Raw genomic sequence first — 13,747 nt, forward strand, 5'->3', positions numbered from 1 at the left:
ATTTATATACTGTTTACCTAGTTGTGTCTTTGCACTTACATAAATCAAAGTGAAAATACGTTGGCTCAATTTTCCAACAACATATTGAAGAATATGGCAAAGGCAGTTATAAAAAGGAAAGGGACACAAGTAATACAAGGTTGCTTAAAAATCATAACAAATATATGAGAAGCTTTTATACAGAATTTAAAATTTCAGTGAAAATTTGCATTCGGCATTATCCTACAGAAGCTGTAAACCTGCATCAGTGGAAAGTACTGAGCAGATAACCTCAATTAATCAATCCATAGACCTACCTCATTTTCATTCAACTGTATTTATTTGCAAACACCACTAATTTTCATTTTTTTCTATCTCTTCCACCAATACCATTTTTATCATGTCAGTTATTGTTCTCATTTCACATTTGTGATCAGGGCCACATATATTGCTTATACTTAAGACTTAATGGCAGTTCCCATTATCAAACCTTCTCATTTCAAGTCCCCAGTTACACAATCTTCCTTCCACTTACAGACTCCTGCTATTACCTTTGCAGTCCCTGCACTGGCTCAGTAAATCCTGTTTTCCAACAGTAAAAAAAAAAAATCACAGCTATTTCCTTTTTTTCAGTTCATGTTTGAAATGTTATCAGAACCACAGTTAAAGTTGTGGTGGTGGTGGTTCTGTATTTTATTCAGTGAATATTTCTCCTGATACATCAATGTAACACATCTTGCTGCAACAAGAGCAAGGTATTTGATTCCCAGTGCGGCGAGGAATCAGCAGCCCAAGGGACACTGCATTCTTGTAGACCAGTAGATAACAAGAGTCACCATCTACTGAGATTGAAAAAAGGTGGAATAGCTTCTGTTAATGCAAGTTACAGTCAATTTATGACCCAAGTTATCTGAAATAGGAAGAAACGTAAATAGAGAGAAAGCCTCAAATCTTCACAATGCTCTATACCAGACCACCAGCAACCCTCAGGGACAGACTGAAAGTTAAACCTCAGCCTTTCCAGTAGTTTCATCATAGCAACATTACAAGGGCTTTTCAGCAGCTTAAACAGATTATCTGCAGCCTACCTAGCAGGGTGAACTGAGGCTGCTTGAAGTCAATTTTGATTCTGCAGCAGGAACCACAAGACGAAAACAGAGATGAACGTATGTCACATCTACAGCTCACACGACACTTAAGAAATACAATTCTGTATGTGCATTGTTTTGGCCACTGCTGTTTTCCAAAGCCTGAAAATAGCTCAGCCTTTACCAAAAAGGTATTTTGTTAACTAGTGCTCTGCTAAAAAAAGTGAATTGTGGGCGCGACAGCTCTTCCCGAAGGAGACAGTATAGAACACAGAATAAGGACAGCCTGCTAGCACTATCAGACAACAGTAGAACAGTTACACAAACAGAAACTAGGAAGAGGTTGCATTGTGGAATAGTGTGGCTAAAGAGAGAATTTTAGTAACATATGGTTTTGAAGTGATTTTGTATATGTATTACACATTAAACGAATACATACTGACAAAGGTTGCAGGTAAGATGATTTTATTTTTCCAAACTGTTTATACAGAACAGAATGTTCTGGTGACTTATTTTAAGTTTAAAAACAATAAAGCCTACACGCATACAGGTGTTCACATATTGTACTGTGAAGTAGATCAGGCTCCCCAGTGTTCTCAAATTTTCAAAAGAATGAACTGTTATGACTTTCTCTCTGAGAGAGATTACAATTTTAGTTAAAAAAACTAACAAATAAAACAACCAAACCCCAAACAACTCTCAGTTGGTGTTTTACCATGCTGTCATTACCTTGTCTTCTATTAACCCACCGCTATTGATTTATTAATATTGACTTTAGACTGCAAAGTTTTTAGATCAGGAGACAACGTAACAGGTTCAGTCATTGTAAAGACCTATGTATTTGGGGAATCTCTGAAAGGGCATTAACAATCATGAAGCACTAAAGCACAACTGCACAAATAACAGTATTTGGTCTGTTTTGTTTTTCAAATGTTGTAAATATACAGCAGTGAAACAAAAAGTTCTGTTTGAATGGTACATCCAAAAGCAGCAGGCCATTAATATGCTCCTGGAAAAGATGCAGAGTTTGTTTGTTCTAGGTAGGATTGTGATCAAGCAACTGTGAATCCATTACTTTCATTCTTTGTAGAAGGGCTCCAGTTACTTGCTAAGTTTATTTTCCTGTTTGGACAGAAAATCGTGTAGGTAACAGTATTTCTGATTTTATTTAAATCATTTCTTATCAAAGTAATCTTCCAGAAGCAAACATGATCTTCCAAAAGACAGCAGCTTTAGATTTAGAAGTTTATGTTCCTTGTATTTTCAAACACTTCATCATGCCACCAGTTTTCAGTAAATATATTAGAGCTTTGCAAAGCCTCAAAAAGACGCTTATAGTCTCCTGGGTATACGTTACGTGTTTGAGCATCTTCTGGAATTTCTAATTCTCTCAATAATTGGCTACCATTGTCCAAGCTCCATGAACTGAAACAAACAAACAAAATCATAATGGAGCATTTATCTCTGTGAAAAATTAAAGAACAAGAAACAGAACCTGAAGGGTCATTTCACTCTTTTACAGCTTCTAGAAGTTAACATCTTCCGACAACGTAAGTTATTTTCAATTTCTACTGCAAATCGGAAGAAAGCTCCGATAATAAGACATATCAATACCAAAGTCCCCAGCAGACAATACCAAACTACATAAGCTCCTTATTACAGGGTGGGTGCCCTCTCTCCTCTGCCCCAATAGCGTAAGTCAGTAACAGGCATTACAGAATAAAAAGGGATATTGTACAATACCTAAGAAGTTAAAACTAAGGTCATCTTCAACATGATTCAGTATAGCACGAGTTAGTGTGACTTACACTTCCCAGGTATTTTCTTCTATAAACACATGTATGCACTGTCTCTCCACCTACATTATTGCTATGAAAACTAGACCTTTTATAAATGTGCATATACATTAGCTATTTCCCAGACAAGAAAAAGGGGTATAAATACACAGAAGATGCACATTAGAAGCCTTCAAGGTTAGGCCCACTTCCTGGCTTAAGGATCTGATAGGACAAGGGGTAATGGCTTAAAACTTAAATAGGGGAATTTTAGATTGGATATAAGGAAGAAGTTCTTTATTGTGAGGGTGGTGAGGCACTGGAATGGGTTGCCCAGGGAGGTTGTGAAGGTTGTGAATGCTCCACCCCTGGCAGTGTTCAAGGCTAGGTTGGACAGAGCCTTGGGTAACATGGTTTAGTGGCAGGTGTCCCTGCCCATGGCAGGGGGGTTGGGACCAGATGATCTTAAGGTCCTTTCCAACCCTAACTATTCTATGATTCTATGATCTGAGTGGCAATCAGGTACACCACTGAGCTTTAGGAAAGAAACCCATTATGGCTCATTGCACTTGTCTTTGCTAAATGAGTTACCGGAATTTATTAGCTTCCCCCCCCCTTTCTGGAAATTAACTTCCATAAACTATTACCAGAAATTAGAAATATATTCATTATTTTCATTAACAAGTTCAAATCAATGCTTTCCAGACTGCAAACACTTCCTGTTTATGGGAAACAGAAATCTACTCATCATGAAGCAAAGTGAATAGCTCCAATATAATAGCAAAAAGAATAATTTAAAGAGTTGCATAATTGGTAAATAAGTCTAAAGCCTAATTTTTTAATTAGATAACAGAAAGCCATTTGAGAACATCCTCACTCCACCTTCAATAACCTCCAGCTGTTTTCATTAGTACTACTTTGATGTTTGCTATAAACTGAAACTCTCAGCTTTTAATTTCCGCACATGCAAAACTCTTCATGACTTTCTTCTTGCAGATACATGACCTCACTTCCTTTGGAGGCACAATTACTGCACTTCTACATTCTAAATACCTGTCAAGCTTCCTGTCAAACTTCAGGTTTTTTATCATCTGTGAACAGAGGCCAGGAAAAGTCCCCAGAATATGGTATTGCAAAACCACAATCTCCTATTCTACATGTAGACAGTTACTTAAAAAAAGAAAAAAAGCTGTATTTCAACTGCAAATAACTACTGCTTTGAGAACATTATCTTAATATTTTCCCATATTTCTCTGAAGAAAAAGTATAAAAACTGTAATTCTTTCTTACTTACTTTAATCTATCAATAAGTCTAGACTTAGGTTTAGCAAGACACTGTTTCACCATGAAAACAAAGATGGGTGAATTTTTGGGATTCAAACCTCCTGTAAACAGATTTTGCTGAGGAGTCAGTCGTACCAAACATAAATGGTCATTTGGCAGCCGCTGGAAAAAAAAAAAAACAAAAATAAAAACACAAAAAACAACATAAGTCACTGAAAAGTCTTCTTTAAGACGGGTTTGTCTTTAGCTCAGAGTTTCATCTGTGCTAGCAGTAACATTTCTTACAGTTTTAGAAGTCTTAACAAGATGATCTCATTGGAAACAGGATTTCAAATTTTGTTCTAGAATGAAGATGCTTTGACTCCCACAACCCATAAACAATAAAGGAAACAGGAAACAAAACAGACATACTATCACTTGAGTTTTAAAGATTTAAATTTCTTTGTTGAAATAGGTAACATAGGATTGATGTGAATTTTCAAGATATTATGTGGCTTACTTTCCACTCCTCAAGTTTAGCTTTCAGACTCATACTTTTCAACAATTAACTAGTGCGTGGGATCTACACTGGACATGCAAATAACCATTTTTATCAAAACCAACAGCTTACTAATTGTGCTATTATTTGCGGTAACACTTGTTTTGTTCAAGCAGGTAGCTGTGACCCTGTCGGTCATTTCTTTTGAAAAAGATTTTACCTGTTCACGTCCTTTATGCTGTTTATTCACTGTATTTTTTTCCTTCGTGACAACATACTAGTTTATTTTAGTTTCTAAGTTAATAGCAATTCTTCACCTCACTTCTGATGCATCTACATGATGTCCTTAAGTTTTAATTAGAAGAACACATCTTTAAAACATATGTGTAACTGCTGTTATATTTTAACATTCCAATTAAAGTGGTTTAGCTGCATCTCCAACAGGAGAGACATACACACAATGATCTTACCACACTTTTCGGTATCGCCAGCCCCCCATTTTTCAAATTAGTGAAGAATGATGACCACGGTTCCTATGGGAAGGAGCAGATATGTTACAGAATTGAAGTGCTTTGCTACAATAGACTACTTCAATTCAAAGGGACCTACAATGATCATCTAGTTGAACTGCCTGAGCAATTCAGAAGTTAAAGTATTTTTGTTAAGGGCATTGTCCAAGTGCCTCTTAAACACTGTCAGGCTTGGAGATCAATTGCCTCTCTAGGAAGCCTGTTCCAGTGTTTGACTACCCTCTTGGTAATGAAATGCTTCCTAACATCCAGCCTAAATTTCCCCTGGTGCAGCTTCAAATAATTTCCATGCACGCTATCACTGGATACCAGGGAGATCAGCACCTTCCTCTCCACTTCCCCTCCTCACGAAGTTGTAGAGGACAATCAGGTCACCAGCTTGTTTAATTTCATCACCTTAATCACAGCTTGATGCTTCATCTATATAGATCCCTCTGCAATGCCTCTTGTTCCTGAAGAGAGTCAACAGCACCTCCCAGTTTGCTATCATCAGCAAACTTGATAATGGTGCATTCAAATGCTGCAACCAGGTCATTGATACTGAACAGGACATTGAACTGGACTGGCCCTAGAATTGAACCCTGAGGAACAGCACTGGTGACTGGCTGCCAAAAGATGTAGCCCCATTCACTACAACCCTCTGAGCTCTGCCCTTCAGCCAGCTCTTCACCCAACACACCATGAACCTGCTCATCCCAAAGCTGGAAACTTGTCCAGAAGGATGCTGTGAGGGACAGCATCAAAAATATTAGCAAAATCCAGAAAAACTACCGTTCTTCCACTAGGTGGCTGACCTTACCACAAAAGGGTATCAAATTAAACAGGACTTTCCTTTATGAACCCATGGTGACCGTGCCTCATGATTGCATCATTCTTTAAATGCCTTTCAACAGTACCCTCTATAATCTCCGTAATTTTTCCAGTTTCTGAGGTCTGTCTAACAAGTCTGGGGTTAGTCTAACAGGGTTCTGAGCCTTCCCTCACACCTTTTTTTGTAGCCTGGAATAACACTAACGAGTCTCCAGTAAGCAGGGACCTGCCCAGATTCCCAAGACCTTTGAGAAGGGTCCTGCCATTATACCTACTTGTGCCTTCAGTACTCTGGGATGTACATGTGGCTCTCAGGCCCCGTAGACTTGGGGAGATTCAGCTGATACAGCTGGTCCCTTACAATTTCAGTGTCCACAAATGGAAAATTGCTGCTCCCACACTGGGCAGCCCAAGGTCCATCAGTATTGTTAAAGACTTCTGAAGCAAAAATCACATTAAATGCCTCTGCTTTTTCTTCACCCCTATTAGTCCGATAACAATCTTCAACAAGTACCATTTTATTCTTCAACTCCTTAACATTTATCTTAATACATACCTTGTGGTATAAGGTATTTGGAAGAAACAACAAAACTTTTAATTTTATATTAGCAAAACATTTAAGCTATGAAGGTAGATTCCTAGAAAAACATTACAAAGATAAATAAATATAAAAACCATAAAGTAAGTTAAAGTAGATGGATACATGCTCATGTTGAGGTAGAGGGACAACATAAAAAACTTTTTAAAACTAAATCATAGCATGTTTGACAAGGTAAGATAGTTACTCGCTAGCAGGAGAAGCAGGCCTGCTTGGAACATAAAAGCACCAAGATTCAAAAAAGTATACTGAATGCAGCTCAGGAAGTTGAAAGCATACATGACAGCAAAATGCAGAGGACATAAAGAGCAGGCTGTGACAGGTTGGAATAGCAATCTTCCGGTATCACACAACCCTTAATAAGACAAAAAAGACTCATCTGTTTTGCAAACATCTCTTTCTTACCTACCAGCTCCTGAGAATAAATGTTTTGTAGTACAGTGACTTCTAATGAAAATACTGACATCATAGTTAATGATGCTGCTTAAACAAAACATGACTGTTTCAGGTTTTTACATCCAAATGTTTTGGACAGCTTTCCAACTAATTTAAATGTAAAATTAGCTTCCAATTAGCTCACTATAGTAAAACAATATAAACCCTTTGCTAAAAATAAGTTCATAGCATTAGACTATGTCAGCTGGTACAAAAAACTTACCATGTGCAGTAGCTGAATTTCATATCCTAATTGACAAAGCACAGTAATTGCTTGGTAAGTCCCAGCACTCCCAGGCTTTCCTGTTAATATCTAACAAAATGGTAAAAAAAGAGCATTTTTGTTGCATAAACTAAGACTGCTTCTTTAAGCAAAATCCTTATATATAAACATTTATATAATACAAGCGCTAAAAATTCAGAGTTAAGTCTAAAATCCCAAGGTAAAGTACCATTAGGCCTCAAATACATATTCTGTGCTATTTTAGTACATCTTTCAGAACATAGGGTTAGAAAACATTATGGCAGTCTAAGTATTTTTCCACAGCAATTATTTGGATAACTGAACTGTGTAGGAATTTCCAGCTTATACTTTCCGGTCCCTTTTAAGGCAGAGAAGTTTCACAAGGAAGAGAAAAGGGGATTATGTTTTGTATAAAAACCATAACATGGGCAGAGTTATCAGCTTGCACTGATAAAGCAATATTCCCAGTAAGACACACAAGCGAAGCAAGCCAATCATTAGGTGACCTCACTGAACATTAAGCAGCTTGCACAGTCATCACCTTGATCAATATTACAGATCAGACAACTCTTAGCGCAAGAAAAACGAAAATCTCATGGCTATTCTCAAACAGGGCAAAGAGAGCAGTAATTAGCAGGAAGATTTTATTTCTCGTAATAGATTTAGAGAGTCTCATTATATGATCAACTAAAAAAACCTCAAACCAACAAACCAAAAAAAAACCCAAACAAAAAGGAACCAACAATCCCCACTAAAAGAAGGTTACGATTGCTTTTATTTAGGCACACAATAAAACCAGAAAACTTAATAAAAAACACAGTGAATGCATTAAATGAATAGTCTGCCCCGTTTGCTCAAGAATCTCGCCATTAAAACCATACCATGTAAGTGGATATTTCAGTGGTGTCCAACCTGTCATTTTGCAGAAGAATATACTTAGGACTTTCAAACTTTTTCAGTAGGGTGTTAGATATAACACAAGTTGTGTAAGCACACTGGGAAGTCTTTGCTTACTTCTAGTAACTAAAGGTCTGTGGCGCTGTATGAACTTCCCAGTTTCACAGAACTGTAAGTACAGTTCTAATGGTTTGGGACACCATAAATTAAGAACACATAACCCAGAAAGCTGCTCTGCAGGAAAAGAAATTTTCTAGCAAAACCAGTAACTTCTGTGAAGCACTACTTACTCTTTACTACCTGTGAAATCTTACACATACCTTGTACTCTTTTTCACTTATAAAGATGTTGAGTTCTGCTCTTCCGTATCTGTATATGGAACTGCATTCATACAGGGCAAAAAGATGCCTCCAAAGTATGAGCCTTTCCTTGCTTTGTGGTAAGATTCCAAAAATTCTCACAGGTGTGTCTGTATAATAGTGTGTAAAAGTATCTTCAAAATTTTGCAGTATTGACTAAACAATGTCATTAATTCTAATGCGTAAGTCACAAACAATTACGAAAACAGTCTGTCAACTCATGATGTCCAAGAACAAATACAACTCAAGCTGTAGTCAAAGTTAAGGCCAGTTTGCATTAGACTAAAATAAATAATGAAGAGAAGCATATACTGGCAATTTCATATTCCCATAAGGGTCTTTTGAAGCTATCAAGAACATAATTAAAGCTGAAATGCAAGAAATAGTATCCAATAATTCAGCATATATATTAAATATATACCTTGAGTAAATTCCAAAGATTTTGCCAAATTGCCTATGCACCCATCAAATGTATTTGTAACTTGTGTGATCATATACATATACCTGCCCTCCAAGGAACTGCTGCTACACCCACAGTTTCAAAAAGTTTCTCAGAACATACTGCAGGTGGTTTCACTGCTCCAGTCACCAAAGGATCCAGTCTGCAGAAGTCACCGTAAATTACCTTTAATTGTCCATCCAGGCTGTTCTCTAGGGCCTGAATAAAATTAGCTTCAGTTGAAGAAATCTGGATGCAGCAACCTGTCTTCCAAAACACCCAACCCAAACACCAAAAAAAATGCTCAAGCACTACCTAAAATTGTTAGTCAGCAAGAGTTAAATCTCAAAGCTGCTTCTTACAGCTGATAAAAAATTAGCTTCCTTCATTACATGGGGCATTTTGACATTTTCATGCTCTTCAACTGCAGCTTTAAAGCACTAATTTAAATTAGTAAGATGTTCTGCAATGTGTTGCAAAAAAAGGCTACACTCAACTATGCAAACCACTGTATTTCATGATTTACAAATGGAATTCTGCCTTCCATACACGTTTTAAATCAGGTGAGAGTCTTTGGTTCCGAACTTCTACATTACAGCACCGTAACACAATCCTTCTAAGTGCAACTTCTGCAGCTGTGTCTGACCACCTATGAATCCACGCAAAGCCAAAGTAACAGGACAGTGCAACACATGTAAGTGTCTTTATGTTATCAGTCAACTGTGGGACAATAGATTAAATAATACAGTGTGATAATCAGAATAACCAAGAGTATTTTTACAGATTTCTTAAAGCTACAAACATCTTGCGTAAACATACCTACAATGACTCTGACTAGTATTAGCCTCAAATATATGCATGAAACTAACAACAGGAACTTGACTCGCGACTGTGAACTTGAATTCCCACATACCCAATGTCAAACCAACTGATTACAAAATAGTTATTTCAGATGTTACAAGTAACAATGAACAGCTAAGTCCTTTTTGATCTAACAGTTATTACACAACTGTAAGTTCATTTCTTATTTTCCTTTAAATAATAATAATGTGCTACCAAATCAAAAGCGTACCTGTAAGTTTGGAAGAAAAGCTGGGTTATTTTCTAGAGCTACCACTCTGACACCTGCATTGAGCAGAGTTCGGGTCAAGACTCCAGGACCTAAGTGAGAATAAAATAAATAAATAAAGCCATTTGAAGTGCATTTTTTTCTAAGTGTTTTTCCCAACACAACACTTGGGCAACACCACCTTCAGCAGGTGATAAACTTGTGTTTATTTAAACACACTTCAAGAGTTACAGATTTGTAAACAGCATGCCAGAGATCACCCAGTGAATTACACCAAGCACAGCACTACGATTAGATGCTGAAGAACATCAGATTCAATGTTTCAAAGATTTCTACTATTTCTTCTGCCAACTGAAATATGATTTGAAACCTTACCCATACAAACCGTACCCATATTTATTCTACAAGTAAAATACTCTCTGCAGAACTGTAAAAAAGCCCCAACATTACATACCTGCAGAGGGCTAGGTGCGTGACAGCCCCAGTCTTAGGGCATGCTTTTTACTGACAAAGTTCACCTACAAAACCTAAAACACTATCCGGACAGAAATTTACATCTGCTTACTCCACAGCAAAGCTTTAATACCAGTGACTCAGGTCTCCAGACTGAGCACTCTCTCATTCCCCCAAAGCTCTGTATAAATGGACATACACGCACACACGCACGCACACCCACACCACCCGCCCCAGGCACAGAGCAGTGCCACGACACTCAGACGTCCTGCCGGTCGCCAACGCCCGCCCGGGAGGGTACCAAGGCGGCGGCAGGCGCAGCCCTAGCATGGATCCAGTCCTGGAGGGCCCAGGCAGCACCATTACGCAAAGGAGCCGCCGGAAGTAACGGGAGCAGCAGGGCCCCGTTCCCTCAGGACCACCACTCCTCGCGACCTTGGGACAACAGCCCAGGGGCCCGTTACCGCCGGTGGCAACCGCGGCAGCTCACACTGACCGCGCAAGGTCACCGGGACACGCCGAGCAGCGCCTCGTCCCGGCGGCCCCAGAGCGGCTCACCGCCGGAGGTCGGCGGGAAGAGCGCGACCGCAGCCTCGCGGCAGCTTACCGGGCCCGCACTCGAGCAGGACAGGCTGGGAGCCGGGGCTGGCTCCGCTCTGCAGGCAGCGCTGCACCGTGCGCGCCAGCCGCGGGCAGGCGATGAAGCGGCGGACTGTGACACCGGTATGCTGCACCTCCTGCACCAGCCGTTCCGCCTCCGCCGCCTCCGGCACCCTGAGGCCCGGGCTCGGCCAGTGCCCTGCCGCCCGCCTCGCAGTCACCCAGCACGGCGGCAGCCCGCGCAGCAGCGGCCGCAGCCCTGCCGCCAGAGCCGCTGCCAGGAGGCGGCGGCAGCAGCCCGCGGCGCCCGGCGGCACCGGGCCTGCCAGCATCGCCACGCTGCCGATCCCACGCTAGCGAGCACCGGGAGGGCGATTGCCGCGGCAACGGGAGCGTCACTTCCGCCTCTCCCCGGCCTCTCTAGCGCTCTTCCGCTCTATCGTCGGAGGTCTCTTGTCCAGCCGCCCTCTCTATGGTGCCAGCCCTGCACCGCCGGGAGCTTGCGGCAGCGGCGGCGACGCGGTGTGGCGGGATCGTCCCCTCATCTCCACGCCATGCCGAACGGCGGCTCCCGGACGCCCGAGCCACGACGGGGCTGAGGTGAGCTGGCAGGGTCTGAGCCGCAGCCAGAGGAGGGGATGGAGAGATGTTTACCCTGCTGCCGCCTTCCGGAGAGTACCGGCGGGTGAGGGCCGCCGGGCGGGCGGCGGGAGGGTGCCGAGCCCCTCGTGTCGCCGGGAGACACGGTGAGGTCGGCACCTTCCCGGCGGCGGCGAAGCTCCGACGTGGGGCGAGCAAGGGAGCGAGCGCGGGAGGCAGGGGGAGGCCGGCGCGGGCGGGCTGAGCTGAGGTGAGCCGAGCCGAGCCGAGCCGAGCTCTCTGCCCGCCTCAGCCGGGATGTCAGGTGCTGGCGCTGCGGTTCCTCCACCCAGAGTGGTGCCCCGGGGCAGGCCGGGGAGGTCAGACGTGTGGCTGTGATTGGCCGCTCCGGCGCAGGAGGCTTCGGCTGGGCGGCGATGGAGCGACGTCTGCTCGGCCGGTTGGTGGAAGTCCCAGGAGCTACGTATTTAGTTTGAGGTTTGCCTGGGTGTTCATGGGCGTCTTTGATCCTTCAGCAGCTAAATAGTCACTTCGGGACTCGGTGCTTTGTATCGCCCGGCCGCCTCAGCAGGTGCAGCATCCTGCTGCAGCGCATCTCCGACATCATCTTTGTCGGCTTACTTCTGCCCTATACCGCCTTGCAGTTGCGGTTTAGGTAAACCCGGTAATTCGGTAGCAGCGACGTTGTCCTTTCAACAATCTCCTTAATGCCTTAACGAGAAATAAGTTTAGGACTGTCTTCAAAGTGTTTTCATGTTCTGCAAAACTAGAGCTCTTCCTTCAGGGATGCTGTGCTGAACCCCGTCGGTGGCAGGTAGGTAGCTGCGGTGTGAGACGGGGAGAGAGACTCTTCCCGAAGGTGTTTCCCTGCTCCCTGCCTAGCTTGTGCAGGAGGCAGGAGTGACCTGACAATCACAGAGTATACTGGTCTTCAAATTAACGGCTCAAAAATAGGCTTTCTATATGAGTTTGTACAAATAACTTAATTTCTTATATCTCTTTTCTCTGTTTGTAAAGTGAGAAAGTGATATGTGCCTACTTACTAAACAAAGTCATTTTGTTTGACGTAGCTTTATTAATCAGAACCTGGGATGGAAAACTGGGTCTTTGCTATTCTCTGTTTTGCAGATCTTAACGTGGCATGAAGAGGTGCTGGGCTGAATTTAAGAAAGATTGCAAATGTCGAGTGCAGCACTTCTTCATATCTACAATTTATTTTTAAATACTCGGATCGTTTACACTGAGTGCTGTAATAGTCTACCCCGTGTCTTAAGGGAAAAGGACAGACTGTTGTGAAGCGATACACCTCAGTCCATTTTTAAACTGGGCGTTGTTTTTAATAGCTTTTCTCCTCTCTTACTAAGTAGTCTGATAATTCAGTAATTCGTAGGACTTTTAGAACATTGAGCAGAACTTGATTTTCGTAGACCAAGTATTTAGTAATGTCCCAGTTCAGCAGTCCTTATCGAATTTTGTTGATAGCTATGGCCACAGAAAGGTTAGGTACAGTTGCTATATTACCATGTAGCATTCAATGTATTTTTAGGTTAATTAAAGAATTTTGGAACTTTTTGTTGGTAGCCAGCTCAGGAGTGTTGTGTTGTGTGAATGGGCTGTTGAGCCTAATTGAGATTGCTCAAAGGAGTGTTTGCTAAGTAGAGACAGAGTGCCCTGACAATTCTTCATACACTTAGAAGTGATACAGTTTTCTTCATATTTTTATTTACTTCAGCTTAGCACTTGGCTGCATTGAACCATAGATCTCTATAGGATAGATTTATGATCCTTTATTCCCTTGCTCCTTCCCTCTAGAACTGCCAGATATATACTGAATCCTGCACGCATAAAGGGCTATCTCCTTCTGACCTGGTCATTATCTTTGAGAAACTGTTGAAACCTTAGGAAAATGGTAAGTTTTGGACTTTTTTTTGTTCAGAAATTACAGTGCAGCCAACTTAATACATTTAAGTGTATCCCAAGGACATCTGAACAGTTATCGTTAAGTTAATGGCTGATTGTAGCATATATTTTCTACTTTAATCTAGTTATTGCCACATGCAAATATTTGAATTTACGGTCTTACCTCATAGAGCCTATGTCCTTGTAATT

At 41.5% G+C, this 13,747-nt stretch overlaps 1 protein-coding gene across 1 annotated transcript; it reads right to left on the reverse strand.

Annotated features, from left to right (window-relative positions):
• Positions 1-1,515: 1,515 nt before the first annotated feature.
• TFB2M (transcription factor B2, mitochondrial) lies at positions 1,516-11,636 on the reverse strand. The gene is made up of 8 exons (XM_057414499.1): positions 11,046-11,636; positions 9,989-10,077; positions 8,982-9,135; positions 8,439-8,587; positions 7,201-7,290; positions 5,075-5,137; positions 4,137-4,288; positions 1,516-2,492 (listed from the first exon to the last, which is right to left on the reverse strand). Exons 1-8 carry the CDS (start codon positions 11,368-11,370, stop codon positions 2,306-2,308), a joined length of 1,209 nt encoding a protein of 402 aa, XP_057270482.1. The 5' UTR covers positions 11,371-11,636; the 3' UTR covers positions 1,516-2,305.
• Between the last annotated feature and the right edge of the window lie 2,111 nt (positions 11,637-13,747).

The sequence above is a fragment of the Pezoporus wallicus genome, unplaced genomic scaffold (genome assembly GCF_028554395.1).
Source record: "Pezoporus wallicus isolate ANWC-B61680 ecotype Strahan unplaced genomic scaffold, APGP_CSIRO_Pwel_v1 contig_8042, whole genome shotgun sequence".
In the NCBI taxonomy this organism is placed as follows: domain Eukaryota; kingdom Metazoa; phylum Chordata; class Aves; order Psittaciformes; family Psittacidae; genus Pezoporus; species Pezoporus wallicus.

What these genes read in the sequence shown, in the direction of transcription:
- TFB2M (XM_057414499.1), bottom strand. Translation starts at nt 11,370, where the DNA reads ATGCTGGCAGGCCCGGTGCCGCCGGGCGCCGCGGGCTGCTGCCGCCGC. An exon ending in TAAGTGAAAAAGAGTACAAG is followed by an intron (nt 7,291 to 8,438) that starts GTATGTGTAAGA and finishes CCATTTTGTTAG; the next exon opens with ATATTAACAGGAAAGCCTGG. An exon ending in AGACTTATTGATAGATTAAA is followed by an intron (nt 2,493 to 4,136) that starts GTAAGTAAGAAA and finishes TGTTTGTTTCAG; the next exon opens with TTCATGGAGCTTGGACAATG.